Genomic DNA, 17,619 nt, shown 5'->3' with positions numbered 1-17,619 from the left:
AAATCCAACCCATGTAAATGAATTAAAACGTTTATTGAGGGTTTCTTTTTTTGTTTGTTTGTTTGTTTTTTAGGTGCTTGGCACTTGTATTTACATTTTTTAAAATGTTTCACAAAAAAAAAGAATTACTTTGCTATTTCCTCTTTTTCACACATTTTAATAACAGATTGTCCTGTAAAATTGCTATACTGTTCAGCACTTAAATACACATCTGTAGTACACGTCACAACATACTTTACTCTGTGCTGCTATTGCTTACTTTACGTCACACAACAACTTTTTAAGCTTATGTTATTGATTGCATTCGCCATCTTATACATATATTTATATATATATTTAAAACAGAATCCACTCAAAAAATAGCCAATCCAGTCTTAGAGGAGAAAAGGTTGAGTTGTGTGGTGAAGTCCTGATTTCTAATGTGCATATATGCTGGCATTTTCAGGATGAAGCAAAAGTTCCTCAGTGAACTCTTGCAACAATTACCAGACTTGTGTGTTTTCACCGTCTGCCACAGCATCCACCAGTTTCTCTCCTGCATGTACATGGAGCAGAGAGTCATTCGGTGATCCGGTCCAGTTGTCCTTTTCATTCCAGCCAAAAACTGTGGATTTTGTCAGCAACCACTGACACTTTGGCATTCCCAAGCTAATATGGCACAAGTGCTGAGTGAAGTAAAAACCCTCTGTATCACATAGAAGGTTCTTTGGTTACAGAATGGCAGGAAGAGCAGATGACATTTGAGTCCCCAAAAAATCAAGTCATTTTGAAGAACCTGTTGCTTCTATTGCACAATGACACTCACAACTGATAATCCCTTCTGTACCAGAGTAAGTACACTGCCACTTCTTATAACACTGATCTGAATGAGGTTGTTGTTTCATTGCTGTCAAGTTGCCGTCCTTCATTAATACAAAGATAATTAAATAATATTTTTGTCTTCCACTGTAAGTATCTTTAAAAACAAAATGTTGAGAGGACATCCTTTTTCTGAAAGCTTCCTTTGTACCTCAGTATATCTATCCTTCATGTGAAAACACTGGTTCAAACTTAACACCAAACCAGGTTCGTAGATTTACTTTTCATATTGAAGACATTAAAAACGTGGCACCCTGAAAGGTTGGGTCTGAGTTCCTACACCATGTGCATGGACATCTGAGACGAGGAGCCATACTGACGTCCGTCACAAGAGCTGCTGCTTTGCTGGCCACCGGTGGTGTTGCCGATCATGTGCATGGTGTCCATGCTTCCGTTGGACAAGTACTGGCGCTCGGCGAATGCCCCTGCAGGAGTGGAGGAGCAGAGCAAACCGCCCTGGGGTTTCTCGGGGCTGGCGGCCAGGCGAGGAGAAGTGGGGAAGTTATATCCATACAAATTGTAAGGGTTGTGGAGGGAGAAAGCGTTGTAGGAGCCCTGCTGCACGTGGTGGTGGCTTCCACCAAACATGTGGGCAGAGGAAGGGGTGGATCCGGATGAAGAGGACGAGGCTGAGCTGGAGCTTCCCCCAGTCTGCATCATGTACTGAAGCTGAGAGGCTGGGAATGAGCCGAGCTGACCGCTATAGCCATCCATTTTGCCCCCGCCACCGCCACCACTGCCGCTGCCAGTCAGGGAAGCGTGAGTGCCACCCTGCATGCCGGCAGCAATCAAAGAGGAAGTCCTCTGTGGCAAAAAGGATTCAGAGGGCTGACCAGAGGCCACAGCACTCCCTGCAGCCTGGAGGCGTCCATATGAACTTTCAGCCAGGCCGCCATACCCCTGTAGGGCCGCCATGTTGCTGCGAGCACAGGCAGGGTACTCCGACAGGCCAAGGTTGCAAAGCTGACTTTCCCTACAGCCCACATTGAAGGTGTTAGGGGCCAAGTGAAAGGTTGGAGGGGAGCAGGAGGGAGAAAGGAGGTGTGCTGCACTAGAGGGAGATGGAGTTCCTGTGCTGGAGGTGGTAGGAGAAGTGCCTGTGCTGCCACCTGCAAAACAGAAATACAGAGAGAATGAGTGAACTATACAAAAGCCAATGTGGGAGTACCAGAAACTGTAATGCCTCAAAAGGCTTCTCCAAATTGCCTTAAACCTGCATTAAAAAGCGATAAAGCAGGGTATCCCTTAGGGCATGGCCACACTGAGACTGACATGTCTCGGTTTCTGTTGCATTCAACTTTTGCTTATGTTTCTTTGATTAAGCACTAGACTGAAGAACTAGAGGCTTCAAACTGAAGTTCCCATGAGATTGTGTGTTGTTATGCAAACTCAGTCAGTAACATCAAAAAGCGAAAAGTAGAAAACTGCAATAACGCATCTGTCTTCATTTTATATATAACCTTGTTGATCCAAATGGGCTTTGTCAAACCCCTGTTCTCAGACTAACTGCAGCCGTACTCTGTATACAAGATCACGAACTGTTTTGTAAAATACGCCGCATTAAATATTCTGTTCTGAGGAGATTTGTGTCACCCCACATATAATACATGCATATAAGTTTGGTGGCACAAGTAAGATCCTCAGGCCAAGCCTTTCACAGAGATGTGAAAGCTGTGAGGTATTAATCACATACTTCTGTGTTAATAAGAACTTGGCTCATGTTCATGCTGCTGTCCTAAAATTCAGTTTGAAACCAGAATGAGGAGGAAGCATAACTAAATAATCCAGGACTCGCTTGGCTCGGGCTCTTCTTTTGCACCATATGCCTTCGATAATATCGCCGAAGCGCTCTGCTCAGCTCAAGGAGATGAAGGGGGGAGCTTATGAGGAGGGAGAGAAAAGAAAAGGGGGGCAAGGTAGATATATTTCGGAAAGAGAGAACGATAGTTAAGTGATGTCATGTTTTCCTCTGGATAGACGGGCTCAGGAGGCTTCAGTGCCGAGGGAGAATGGTTGATTGCTTTGAAGGGGAAAAGGGTGTCTGGTGCCATAAGAGCAAAGCTACACAGTTCCTTACAGTTACCACAGAGTGCACATGCACACAACACAGAGTCTTTATGAGATGATACAGGGTTCACTGACAGAGCAAGGACTTTAATTAAATCTTAATCACTGCGGAGAAGTTTAAAGATAACAAACACGTGTCAGCCCACTCTGACAAAACATGGAGCATCACGTCATGCTGACCTCCGAGGGTAGCATGGATCAGGTCAGCGTTGCTTTAGAGTTGCTTGAAAGCGGCGAGGCCCTTGATATGAGCCATGACTCGTTCCTGGTTGTCGACACTGGAGCTGAGACAAAGGGAGGTGGCCCAAGTGACGCTGACTCTTGTCGTGGAGCCGTCCAAAAGCCACAGGGTTTGTTTAACGATTTTATTTGCAACGGCTACGCGTGATGTGAAAAGTTCAGCAGACGCAGGCAGACCTGCCAGAGGAGCAGTGTATGGCCAAGCTCAAATGAAGGATAACCATAGCTGATATATGGAGGGAAAATATGCACACGGAGAGTTCACACTGGGACACCAATGCACCAAGGTCATGGTAAGTACCACTGCACACAACTCTGGGTAACTGTGCAGTAATGTATTACACTACATTGTAATGAGCCCTAAAAAAAAAGATGATGTGACGTTTCAGTTATGAAAATCCAATTTTAAACAAAATACATTTAAAATCACAAAAAAACGAAAGTAAAAATGTCCCAGTCAGTGATCGTTTCATGTTTGGTTTCAGTTTACAGGTTTGATCTGAAAACACAAACTAATTCATAATTACAATACTCGCACAATAAGTCGCCAGTGACAATGATGGTATCACGATACAGCGATTCTGCGATCCTTGATGTACTGACAGTCATTTATAAACTTATTATGGTGTGTGTGTGTGTGTGTGTGTGTGTGTGTGTGTGTGTGTGTGTGTGTGTGTGTGTGTGTGTGTGTGTGTGTGTGTGTGTGTGTTTCTTAACCATAAATGTGACTTTAACATCATTTTGCATTTCATTACCCCTACCAAATAGGTTATGTGTTTGGTAGCGTTTGCGCGCGTGTCATTCTGTCTGTAAACACAATAGTTCAAAAAGTTATGCCAAAAATTTGTAGGGGGGTAAAGTGGGGTCATTTTAACAAGCCATTAAAATCCATCAAGGTCTTCAAAGTTTACTTACTGATTTATTGGTCAAAAACTGAGAAAAAGCTTTATAACACGGAAACTTATAATTGTGTGGTGTGTATTTTCAACACATAGAAAATAACGTCTAAAGGTTTAAAATATCGATTGAATATAGCATATTGTAAAAGAAAGCGATATGATACAGTTTCACAGTCAGTAGTTTATTAGTAGGTTGGGGTTTTTTTGCCTTACATCTACTCTAATACGTTTTTTTTTATATCACAAAGTTAAGGTAAATTTGTTCCTTTAAGACAGATGAGAAGGACTGCACGAATATATTTATTTACATACCTTGCTGTTTCTGCATATTTGTAAAGTCTTCAAATGTGAGTGTCCTCACTGGAGGTCTCCAGAAAGCATATGTTTCCATGATCGCCTCAAGGCCAGTCCTGACAGAGACATGCAAAACCAATTTTAGGACACACACACACAAACACAAAAAAAGAAACGAAAACAAGAGGCAAGTTTTTTTTTTTAATGAAGTTTACAATAAAAGCTGCTGCTAGGACAGAGAAATTAATATTATCAGTCATAGATTAATCACTGATTTTAAGCATGTATCTCTTTTTTAAGTCTAAAGCTTAAAGCCTTGATCAGGCTCACTGTTGTATTTACAGTCCTAGAAGCCTGATCACTGCTTGAGCTCGTCTGACTGACAGAGAGACAAACTCGCTTTCCTCAAGCTTGACCAAACCTTTTGATGTGTTAATAAACAATAATGATGAATTGGGTGAAATTAGATTTTAGATAATTATGAGCTTTGATTGTTACTATAGACATTTAAATGTTTGAAATGAACACTGAAACGTTTAATGAGAACAATAACCAAAGTTTGGGGAAAGTATTCATATTTCTTTCTTCACTCTTGCAACAAAATCAGCCTTTTTAATCCTTAACTTTATGTTAAAACTGTACTTTTAATAGAGTTAAATAAGGAATTTACTCGTTTCCGTTAATAGAATTAATAAACTGTGACTTGACGATTACATAGAGGGAGAATCTAAATATACTGAAAACATCAATGGAAGAAAAATGGGCAGTGATATTCTACATGTCAGTGAGACAGCTAGAAACATCGGGAGCTGGGGTGGGTTTGAGATATATAATGTAGATGGAGAGAGAGGTGGGATAAACCAGAGTCCAGCTAGGAGGAAACTGGGGCCATTAAAAAGGAGCAGAATTTTAGTGTGCTTATAAATCTGAGGTGACATTTCATCCTGAATCTGTACATGGTTCTCCTTCCTGCTTGATTTACTTCCCCACATGGCGCTCGGCCCTGGCCCAGGCAAAGCAGCGCCCGGTCTGCTCCCTGTGTTATTTTAGGGCCACCAGCTCCCTGGCCGTGGCAGCTCATTAGTACGCCATGCTAATCAGCCCAGCCCTCATCATCACTGCACTCATTCATACAGTCGCACTGCTGCCGCGGGACCAAAACCCAACAAATGAGCTGTATCCCTCCACCGGGCCATAAAGCCTGGTCACCAGACAACTGACGACACCCCCATAACCGTAAGGCTGAGAGAGGACCGCATTAAGATTCAACAAGAAACTCAGAAAAAGGAAAACAAGATGGTGCTTAATTTGAGAATTAGCAGTGCGAGTTTGGCCTTTCTATTAATTTGGAATTTCCCCTGAATATGGAATCGGTTGGTAATGCTTCACAGCAAATGAGCTGCACATTCATTTTACAGCTTAAAAACCCAAAGAAAGTACCTTAGGTATTTTTTATAACTGTTTATGTCACCCATATCCGATACTAATAGAAGCTGAGTAACGTTTAAAAGACGCGCGTGGCAATAATAACAAAATATGTCACACCTGCTTTTATGTGCGCAGCTGCCTGTTTCCACTGCTTTCAGTTGCAGCTGCAGCACTTTTACATTTTGCTCAACCTGGCTGCAGAGATGGCAAATCAAGAGAGGGTTAGTATTTTATTAGGGGGCAAGCAAGGTTTGGTTTCACTGGAAATTACCTTGATTTTCCTTCCTATCTAGTGTTTACCACGAGGTGACAAGAAAGATGTGGACTGAACGACTGTCGTTACTCATTACAGATAATTGTGACTTGTTCAGGCTAAACACAGGAAATGTTAATTGCTTTTATCTCGTCTGTCTCACCTGTTGACCTTTCTAACCCTAATCTGACACATTAGCCACCAAGGATACATGTACACATAATAAAATTATGAACGACTCCGCCTGATCTGTCTGTGCAGCTGGAATTTCTTGGCTTTGCCAACACACATCGGCATTTGCTTCGGACAACATCCACTGACCGCTCACAGGAGCCACTAACCTAACAAGCTGCACCTGATGCTGATGCCAGCATCCAATCACTGCCACATCGGAAACTGCATCCAAATCGATGATAATGTTAGTCAGAGGTGGTCGTGTTGCAGGATTTTTCCTTGATAGACAAACTTTTGATCAAGAGAAAAATCATGATTATCACGCTAATGAAATTAGCATGAGGTTAATTATTTTTAACCAGTTTTTGCTAATTGTTGTTTCGTTTACTCAAACATCATTTGATCATCAAACTGTTGAGAAATCTTGTGAAAATAATTCAGGAGATGCAGAAGCATCTGCCCTTGGCCCGACCACTTGTATTAGCAATGTTGCAGTTAATAATAATAATAATAATAATAATAATCATGATGATGATATATGATCATTTATTGCATTTCTGCCCTAATACTGGGTTGACCTTCATAATTCAAGATTTGCCAAAGTGTAATTATAATCAGAGGTTTATGTTTGATTGAACTGAATATTTGCAGTTTTTTTCTTGATTAAAAATCAGACCTGACTGTGAGCTGGAAACACGCCGTATCTACAGTTACATTTTATATTGAGCTAATAACTTCATCCTGTGTGACCAATCAAACTCCCAAATCACCATAATTATGCTGAAACAGCAGCATGAAGGTCAAAGGTCAGAGCTGCAGCTCGCTAACAATATTCATGAATGACGCAAGAAAAAAAGAAATCAGCTCCGACACAAAGCATGAAATTCAGAATGACTGAGAGAGGGCTTTTAAGGTAACAGAAGCAGTCTGAAATCTCAGTGTGTCCTGGCCAAATCTGAACCAAAACAAATCCCAGACGGGCTTGAAGGGAAGGAATCCTGAGCAGTACGTGAGGATCAATTCATTTTCTCTCTTTAAAGACAAATCTCTTGCGCTCCGTTATCTTTTCATCTGTAGCTTTTCTGCAATGAAATTCTAATGCCAGTTCATAAATCAAACGGTCTATTGTCTGAAAAACGAAAAAAGATGTCTCAAATATCTGTGCGCCAATAATGCGGACCAGATGAGGGGGCTGCTTTCATGTGTGGAGGGGCCTGATGGTTCGATACACCCCTTCCCTTTCCTCCTCTCCTCCACTAATGTTATAGATATAGGATGATTCAGAGACTGGGTGCAACAAGGCGAATCAAGAGAAAAGAGGGGAGGAGACGAGAGGAGGGGGATAGAGGTAGAAGGAGAGGTAAACAGTGATGTAGAACATCTAGGAAAGCATCAGGATAAAATCCAACATAATCAATAATGTTATTAGTTAGCTTGAAAAGTAAGTAGAAGTAAGTATTCCACAGTGCAGTCAGACTGCTGTCTCTGGCTAACATCACACAGTAACAAGACAGTAATGACAACATGTCCCAGTGCAACCTTTTACCGTGCGACAATAAAGGTCGAACCAGTTTTGTATTGTGTTTCATTTGCCTTTTGTTTGGATTTGTGTCAGGAAGAGGAGAGCGAACATATCTCACAGAATTCTGGTTGTAATTTATAGCAACTAAATGGCTGGCCGGCTTCACTGCTTTATAGGTCGTGTGGGAATGTGGGCATGATTAAAAAAGAAAGAAAACATGAGTACAGACAGTGTTAATATTCCCGTAAGCACGGATATGGTGATTTTCAGGTCAAAGCATGTCTAGACGTCTAGGTTAAACTGGCCTAAATTTAGTTACATGTAGCCGTTGTTCCAATCACATTTTATGGCTTTATTTCAGTCTGAAGCAGGTCTTAAGTAAGTGATGAAATTTTAGGGGTTTTATGGAGCTAAATGTCTAAAATATAAACAAACTTTGAAGCTATAGGAGAGTGTAAGAGAGATGAAAACTTGGTACCTTTGACAAAATGTGGAAAAACTAATAATCAGCTCACAGCAGATGTCAGAGACAAGCAAATATTTACAGTTAAAATTAAAGATGTATGGATACTTGTTCATTAGCTAGTCACAGTGCAGCAAACCATATTCTAGGACCAGCAACATGCACCCACTAGTGTTTGAGCCAGAAGTAACAATATTTGGACGAGGAGATGGAGAGCCAGGTTTACCGCTAAGCTCAGTTAACGAGCTGCATCTATAAGCTGCACAGGTACCATATATCAGTTCTAAGCAACAGACTAGTAAAATACTCAAATTTACTCAAAGATTAAGAATAAACTTCTTGGACAGTCTATACATCCCAGCAAGTAATATTATTTGTTGGAAAGACACCAACAGCACAAACACAGTTGGGTCTTTACTGGAATCAGTATTGATATAACCTGGCATTAGCTACAACCCTTTGTCACAACACCTTTCAAAGCAGAAATAACTCCTAGCTTTAAGTCTTAATAAAATCAAAAAGTGGAAATAAATAAATAAATAATAAATACATACATTTTTGAACCAGACCATGAACACATCAGTATCTGTTCAGTGTTTTGACAGCGTTTGACATTGATTTCCAGTTTCAACCTGTTTATGCATGTACAGGTTATTATTTTAAGACCTGAAAATCAGAGGAATGAGACAATGAAAGCAAAAGAGAGCAAACGTTGTTTTCTCTCGCTTGTGCATCAGTGTGTCTGTCTGTACTGCAGATCTGGGCAACAGCTGCATGTGTGCTATCTTCAGAGGATTATTTCCACAATAAAGGTCACACAGTGCAACAATTAGCATGGGGTTCTTTGTTTACCCCCCATAGAGTCTAACAACATAGAGGTTAGATTGATTGGAGAATCTGAATCACGTGGTTGTTATTTATCTCTTTGCATGTGTCAGCTAAGACTCAGTATAACTGCTTTGGCTGATAACAGAGACAAAGCAATAAGGAGGGTGTATTGCCTGGATGATGTTGTGACAGTGTACCTGTTTCTTCCAGAGTCTCTGAAACCTTTGGCAAATGGGTTGCGGTCAATCTTTAGTCTGGTAATCTGCAGAAAAGGACAACATAGAAAGAGACATTTTATTTATAAACTTTCAAAAATGCTTGAGTAGAAAATGCCATCGCTATAAACTGTGAAGATTTTTAAGAAAGAAGATTATATAAAGGGATTCTTTTAAGCTTTTCTGAGATGAGTAATTTCAGAGCACTTCTATTGATTTTGCCTGATTTCTTATTTTTATTAAAGTAATATCCTGTAATCAGTTTTTACTATGGTGATAAAATCAGAGCTGAATACCTGCTGGTTCTGATAAGCAGTGACGGTGGTAAAGACTGTCTCGGGGAAGCTGAAGGTCTTCACTCCTTCCCCACTGGGCACTGGTTTGTTTGGAGACAGTTCACTGCTGAAGTCCTTCCTGATGACATGAACACGAGGCTGATACTTGTGCATGGAGTGGAGGATGATCTGTAAATATGAGAAAAGAAGAGAGTGAAGTGCAGTCAGTCATTTTGTGTGAATGTATGCAGGGGTGCGTAATTTGTGAAGGATGATCTCAGTAGTTACAAATCTGTGTGTGAATGCGTTATAGGTGCCTTGAAATGTGCAAAACACTCAAAATAGAACATAAAACCTCCTTCCTAAAAAAACAAAACAAAACAAAAAAAAACGCTTTCTTGTAAACATCAATTAGCTGCACTGATTCCCAACCAGGGCTACGTGACATTAAGCGGAAACAAAGTTCTCACTGCAGTGACGCTGGCTTGAGGATTATTTCACATTATTTCACAGCAGAGCGGAGGCGTCAGACAGTGTCGGCCCCAACCTCGCCTCAGGCTTTCAGTCTGCTCCTGATTAATCTGAGAGTGAGAAAACCTCCCCAGAGCCAAACACCCACAACCCCCCCACCACCTCAGCACTCTGTTACAACAGAGGGGGTCATTTCAAACTAGAGCCGCAGGGGGAAAACACCTCTGAATATCAAAAACATTACATTCAGTGTTCCAGACCTCAAATCACACACACTACACACACGCACACGAATCATGACTGGGCATCTGCGTGGAGACGCATGTGCTGATCTGCAATCCTCATTTTAAAGACATGTCTCCATCTGTGTTGCTCGGTATTCATTTTTGTGGTGTTTTGGCATGCTCTGCCCAGTGATGACCTGCCAATCAAACTGCGTGGGCGGGTGCTGTGGTGTATCTTTACCCGGGTGGTCAGAGGAACGGTCTCCAGGCAGCACGTCTCGGCATAAGTTTTGCACCATGGAAGAAATACTTTCACATTTTGTGGGTTGTTTTCAGACTACGTTTGTTTCAATTGATAAAACAGAGCTGTGAAAAAAAATTGATCTTGGAGATTTTAATGTTTAAATATAGTGATATCAAATCAAATTTGACAGAATGTGAAATTCTAAAGTTTCAATTCGTATTGTCTGTCACTCCAGCCATAAGCACTCAAGCAAAGTCCAGTCGTATTTTCAGTTTATTTACAGACTTTAAATAAAATGTAAATAATCAAAAAGAAAAAAAAAAGTTAAAATAATGAAAAAACTATCTTGTGGTTCAAAGTCACACTTTGACTCGCTGAACTCAGAACAAACAACTCAAGGAGCAGCCAGAGGATATCAGCTGACAGTTGTTCACGCTCAAATACAATTATTTAATAAGTGGTGTTTTCATTTCCGTGGTAGGTAATGACGTTCTTTGGACCCACTTTGAAAATAATCTGGACATTCACACCAGGGACACCAACACATGCACATAACAGATGTCGCGTGCATGTCCACCCAGTTAGATCCCGTTCAATGTCTAAGGCACATTTGGCTTTAATTGATTTTTTTTTAAACATAGTTAAAACACTTTAATGACCATAAACAATTAGTAATCAAAGCAAGCCTGTGATTTCAGCTGGGAAAACGGTCGAGGATTCAATCCGTGTTCTCACAATGATAGCACTGACTGTATATGAGTCAGCTGTGTCTCTAGAAGGTCTTTTACTCAGTATAAAAGAAAAAGAGGCAAAGGCCTCAAAGCAGACTGTAGAAACATCTTCTGTGGCATTTTGAACGGTTTCACACAGCAGCATTGATACGTTACCATGCAATGGATCATTAACGAAGAACAAAAAAGAAGTAACAAAAAATGTTTTGGCTAGTCGAGTCTGCTTTAGCATTTTATTAGGTTTTCCCATAGAACAGTGAGAGAGGGACAGCATGAGGCAGATTTGAAGCTATAAGAATGCAGACTGAGGGTAATGAGTCCATGCAGGCACTGAGGTAAGAGAAGCTTTTAGCTTGCAGCACGGTTTCCCCCGTGTGCAAATGACACAAAACTGATGGACGGAGAGTTTTCACCGCATTTGAAAAATTCCTGAAATCAAAACTTTGGTGTAATGAAAGCAAAGTGCAATCTTGATATAAAACAGTTACACTGTTGCTTTGACTAACATTCAACAGTCTTGCAAAAATACTAGGAATGTAAAATTAATTGCATGTTGATAATAACTGCAGAGTTTAAAAATACAAATAAAATATGAATGCAGTGTTAGTAATGCACGTACAATAACATAGTTTAAAAAGTGTACTTTTTTTGTAATCTCTTACCAACTCAAACAAAATAAACATTTTTTTTTTTTAAATGTATTTAGTTTGCCAAAAAAAGGTAAAACAAAAAGTTACAGTAATTTGGTTGATATCATTACTGCTAATATTTTTATGTTCAGATTTTCTATAGATATCAGAATAGTATTATTATGTAAAATGATTTATATTATAAGAATATTATATTGTGAACTTTATTTTTCAACATAATCATCATCAAGATAGCACAAAACTGTATGAATGCATAAAATAAACTTTTATAAGCTTAGATTATTTAAAGTATATATAGTGGAGCACAGTTACTGGTGGAGTATAAGTTCCTGCTGGATTTGATGTCACTTTAGATTATTTTAAATTCCACATGAAATTCTTGTCCATTTTATTCCATGTCATTTATTTTACGGTTATGTTAACATAAAGAAATTCATTGTAAAATAATAATTTACAAAAAATAAACAATATAATATGAAAAACAATATGATATGACTTGTTAAAGTTAATAACATGATTAAGTTAATGGGTTTTTTTTATATATTATTGCTGTGTTATTTTGAATTGAGCAATCTGGGCATTTCTTTCATACTCGACCAAAACAGAATGATGGGATGCATTTTATCCTTAATGAATGACAGAGCACTGCAGGTTAAAAAAGTATCTAAAGTCATACAGTCAACAATAAATCATGTTGTTTAAGCTGATAATGTTTTGTATATGTGCTCTATATTTAATCTCTGTCTCTGAATATCTGGAGGTGGACTTCCAGCACTGTCTGCGCTTTACTTTTAATTCTGATTTTTGATTGTTTAGCTTTACACAGGTGAGATCACCTCATATCTGCTGACAAGTGCTGTGAATGGATCAAGTTTTTATTGTAAAATGGCAACACTGCTCTGATAATGCGCTCGGAGAGACATGCAAAAATATTGATTTTGCTCACAGACTGCTTCTGTTGTGACGTCTGATGATTCATGACACGTATGGTTTCTGTTTGTGATGAGGCAGACATTTCACGACACCACAAGTCAGGAGGATGAGTGAGACGTGGTGAGGTTTCCCACACAGGAAGCTCCAAAATTAATTTTCTTTGGCCTCTAAAGACCCTCCAGGGAAACAAAGACCCTAAAGCCGAGCAGCAGGAAAGGAAAGACAACCTCCCGTCACTCTGAAGAAGCCCTGCAAGCGAATCGTCGCCCGCTGACGCCCAGATGTTGTTACTTTTGTCACCACTGAGCTGATGTGATCATCTGCAGAGCAGTAACCTGCCGTGCCCACGCAGTGCGCTGCACAAATCTGGAACCCGCCATTTTGTCACAGAGCAGAAGACATCTCTGTCATGGCGGTGTCACTACAAGGCTTTTATAATAACTGTATGATCTTTTTTCTCAGTAACAGAGTTGATTTGTAACAACAGAAACTCTGATCTCTCAGACAACGAATGCAGCCTCCTTTGAAACAGTTTGACAGTCCTGACAGGCACTGTGTCATCCTCCCTCTCTTAACACCAGCTCTCCTTTAGTTTCTAAAAGCACATGGAGTTCATGCAGACTCGAGATGACAGACTTTTATGGCTGCTGTGGCTAGCATGTTAGCAAACAGGTTGATATTTATACATCAAACGTCTTGCTGAATTTAGAATAAACGTAACTTTTGATTGACTTGTCTCCTCCACCAATGTTGATAAGAAAAAAGTAACTTTCGAACTCTACTCCAGCAAACCACTCAGTGTTTATGCAACTTCTGCTCTGGCGATTGCTGACGTCATAGATAGCGGTGCTGCTACACAAACAACCTTAGGTAGTTTTCATATTATCTGTATTATACTTGGCCGATTTTTCTGTTAGCTAGGGCTAAGCATAAGAGGACAATTAAACTAACAGCTTTCACCTATTATAATTCCGTTCACATGAAACTCATTTCTACCTTAAGAGGAGGAATCAAGTGGAAATACAGGATTGATTTTAGCTTGCTGGCCACTTGCTGATTATATATAAGGAGGACAGTAAATCAGACAAATTATGGTCGAAGTTTTTGCTTTACAGTTAAATATTTCACCTATGAAGCCCGGATAACACATTTTAAGCAGCCAAGAAGCAATAAGAGGCTCACTATAGCTAACTACCCCTGTTACTGACTGGATACAAGCAGGGCAGTAAATCAGAGAGACTGTGGTCAGCCTTAAAATTTAGCACAGTGATGTGGCTGCTGGAGCGTACTACAAATCAAATTCAATCATTTAAATGACCTTAACAAAATCCCCCAAGGAAAGGAAAATGATATATTCAAACAAGGAAACTTTTAATATCTTTCCACTTTAATCCTCAAAATGAGCTTCACTCAGAGCGGTCCATCCTTCGAAAAAGGGGGCGGCCTGAGCGTGAATCCGCTATATCTGGTTCGATTCTGAACAAGTCTCACGGCTCTGTGAGTCACGAAAGCGTAAAATCTACGAAGAAACGTGTCAACTTTCATTTCAAGAAAACACTTCAAAACATTTCCATCCACAAGCTGCCACACAGCTCCAGGAGTGCACCGAGTGCATGTGTATAAATCACAGCTTGAACATTTAAACCAAATGCAGCTCAGATAGGTCACTGTGTTTTTGTATGTCGTTGTGGTCCAAAGTTTTGGCAGTGGCACAAAATTTATTTTTTATCCACACTGCTGCTTCAGTTTTTATTTAAAATATTTCTAGATTTTGTTCTAAGATATAACGACGAACATTCACGACGATTTCAAAACTTTTATTTGCAAATTTTAAAAACGTAGTGTTGACAAATAATCTGCTTTGTATTCAGATTATTTAGCTGCGTAGCACCATTTACTCACATTTGATTGGTCTTTGGGTCCAGTGGCCTTAAAGTTGCACATGGGCCCTTCAGCAGCAGTTTAAGAAAGTGAGCTTACCATTAAAACCATTAAAATTTTACACTACATGATTTGAAGTTATCATTTCATGTCATTGTTGTAAATATGCTTGTACTACTTTACATTATTTGGGAAACATCGAAATTATTGCACATGGACTAGCAAGAGAGGAGGTGAGCATTTAAGTTATAAATGTAATCTAAAAGACTGATCTAGTGTTTTGTAAGTAAGTTCTACTCTTCATGTGTCTTCACTGTTGACTCAATACAAAAAAAATCATCTTATTAAAGGAACTTGTAGAACTTGTATTTTTTAAAGTTACAAATCATTCAGCCATGAAGAAATGTGCAGTTGATCAGCTTTGTTATAAATTCCAGTCACAGGAAGAATTTGCTTATTTCGCACTAAAATTGGGGAGGGGGTAGATTTGACCAGACATCAAAGTGGAAGTGATGAAACATCCAGACTCAAAAGTGCCATAACAGATGTTTTGTTGTTGTTAACTTAGTAGCAGAGAAAAGTCTTGTGCTTACATGCCCCTGGTCATCCAGCTCGTTGTTGGTGAGTTTGAGCTTGTCAAAGCTGACCACCTGCCTCATCCACGTGTCCCCTGAGGCCAAAGAATCTGGGTGGATGTAGACCCGCGGAGGAACCGGAGAGTCTGCGTTTCCCGCCACCATCCACTTGGAGCTGTGGTACACATACCTAGAAAACACAGTGGGAAACCTGGTTTAAGTCTGAGCTTATGCTAGAAATACAAAGGTTTCATTTGGCATTGTATGTTCTAGAAGACCTGTGCATGTTTAAATCGAGTAACTCTAAATGTTATTGTAAACTTCTTTTTTTCTGTGTGCTGAACGCTTCACTGAGACTTCTTTTGCTTTGATTTCTTAATCATATTCCCCAGAAAGTTAGTCCATGACTAGTATTCCCTCCCCACTTCACTGTTTTGAAAACTCATTTGAGGTTATTTGAGGGTTAGAGGGGTTATTATAAAGCCCGTTTGGATTTCAAATAAGCTGGAGCGACTTTCTTTTTTCTTTTTTCGCTTCGCTGGAAAACAAACTCCAAACACTCGGCCACGTTGCCACAACACCGGCTGTTAAAAAACTCATCTGCTGTTTCTTCATTGCGCTTGAAATTTCTAACAAGCGCGACATAAAATATTCCATATGCAGTCGCACGCTCTGCTGCATAGTTTCAATTAAGCAAAGCCGTAATATTTGACTATGTTGTGTGTGAGTTTGGGTACAATGGGGCGACCCACCCATTAAACAGCAGGGAGAGAGGGAGAAGAAAGCGAGAGAGAAAGAAAAAAAACATGACAAAAGTAACTGACTTTTACCCTCATTTTAAAAAGAAATGACAAGCCACAAGTTAACTCTGTGTGTGCTGATTAAAAAAGCAGGAAAGGACAGAGAAAGGAATGAATGCGATGGAAAACAAGGGACTAATGCAAGAAACAATGCGGGGGGAATAAAATGCGTGGAGACGAGACGGACGGCCTTCGGGAGAGACAGACAAAATGAGGGAGATGAAATCAGCAGACAGAAAGGTGAAGGAGAGATAGGAGTGAAGCGCCGAGAGAGGCTGAGAGTGAGTGCGGGAGAGAGAGTGGGAAGCACAGCTGTTTGCTTTTAGTTCTGGCCCTGCGCTTACTTGAAAGTGTTTTATCTGCAGCGTCTCTGCCAAAGTCATCACTCACCCCTGAAACATGGACAAAACTCTCATTTGGTCCTTTTGTTATTGCCTTGAAGGGCTGCACCACCCCGTTTTACCACACATTTATGTTCAAGACAAAAAAATAAAAAGAATATACCAACTCGGCCTCTTTGTGAGCATTTGAAAAAGCATATAGGGGGTGTTTTTGGGAACGCTGGCAAACACACCCTCTGGCCACCATATTGGAGCTAAAGTCAGCATGCTATATTACATTTGTAAGTAAATGTTTGTCAGACAGGAGGAGTGGTTCATGTTCTGTTTGGGAGCTTTGTGTTTTTCACTTTGCGCTGCATTGTTGTTTTTTAACTTTTGCTTTTAGGAGCCTTGCATGTTTAAAAAGAATGAAGCTTAGCCAGTAAGATTAAGTCCAACGAAAGTTAGGATTGAGAGTCACGTTTTTGCATTGCTACAAGCCTGGAGCGTTTAGCCATCGACCCCTTACATATGCCTATGACACTCCAACAGGTTGCACACATCACAGCATTGAAAAGCCTGGGAAGGCCCGTGTGCTGGGTACACTGATGTGTGCATTTTTAGCAAACAAACTCTTAAAAATCCTCACAAGAAGGTTTTCAATGCTGGACTAGTAAAAAGTCATTCAGCTTTGTTTTCTTAAGTGGCTTGGACTTGAGGAGTGAAGACGCATACACACACACAGACACCGACCGAACTGCAGGCTGCATCTGCAAATGGTCTTTGTTAACAGCCTCGTGTCTAATGCACTCCACAACCACACAACCCAAAGTTTTCATTGGTATTTCTTCCTCTCTCTCCCCCTGTTTGTTACACCATAAACAGCGTAATCATCACAGGAATCCAGTTTTCAGCAAACCATGACGAAGCTGAATGTTTCTGCACAGTTTGCAGAAACCACATGATGAGATGCCATATTAAGCCAATTTGATTCTGGGTTTTTTTTACACTCATTATTGCAATCCATTTCATCATTCATTAATCTATGATGGATTAGTTCTTTGTGGATTTCCCACGCATCAAAACAGGAGTTTACATGAGATTTCTCCCCACTCCTGATCACTTTTATGACATGTTTTTAACTGGTGTTTTGACCTGAACAGGTGTAATAATAATATAATGCGTATCTTCCCTTTTTTCTCTTTTTTTTGCTCCATTTTTGGTCTCCACCAAAATTGGAGACCAATTGTTTGTTATCATAAATGATAACATAT

At 40.1% G+C, this 17,619-nt stretch overlaps 1 protein-coding gene across 1 annotated transcript in view; it reads right to left on the bottom strand.

Moving 5' to 3' along the window:
• Positions 1 to 1,020: 1,020 nt before the first annotated feature.
• Positions 1,021 to 17,619, bottom strand: part of tbx15 (T-box transcription factor 15) — a 31,785-nt gene continuing 15,186 nt past the window's right edge. The window contains exons 4-8 of the mRNA XM_063499171.1: positions 15,244 to 15,415; positions 9,538 to 9,705; positions 9,224 to 9,288; positions 4,377 to 4,474; positions 1,021 to 1,967 (exon numbers count right to left, since the gene is read on the bottom strand). Coding sequence (XP_063355241.1) covers positions 1,135 to 1,967; positions 4,377 to 4,474; positions 9,224 to 9,288; positions 9,538 to 9,705; positions 15,244 to 15,415 — 1,336 coding nt within the window. The 3' untranslated portion in view covers positions 1,021 to 1,134. The remainder of the gene's footprint in view (positions 1,968 to 4,376; positions 4,475 to 9,223; positions 9,289 to 9,537; positions 9,706 to 15,243; positions 15,416 to 17,619) is intronic.

The sequence above is a fragment of the Pelmatolapia mariae genome, linkage group LG16_19 (assembly GCF_036321145.2).
Source record: "Pelmatolapia mariae isolate MD_Pm_ZW linkage group LG16_19, Pm_UMD_F_2, whole genome shotgun sequence".
NCBI lineage: Eukaryota > Metazoa > Chordata > Actinopteri > Cichliformes > Cichlidae > Pelmatolapia > Pelmatolapia mariae.
Note: the sequence above shows the minus strand (reverse complement) of the source record. Positions and strands in the feature narration are given on the sequence as shown.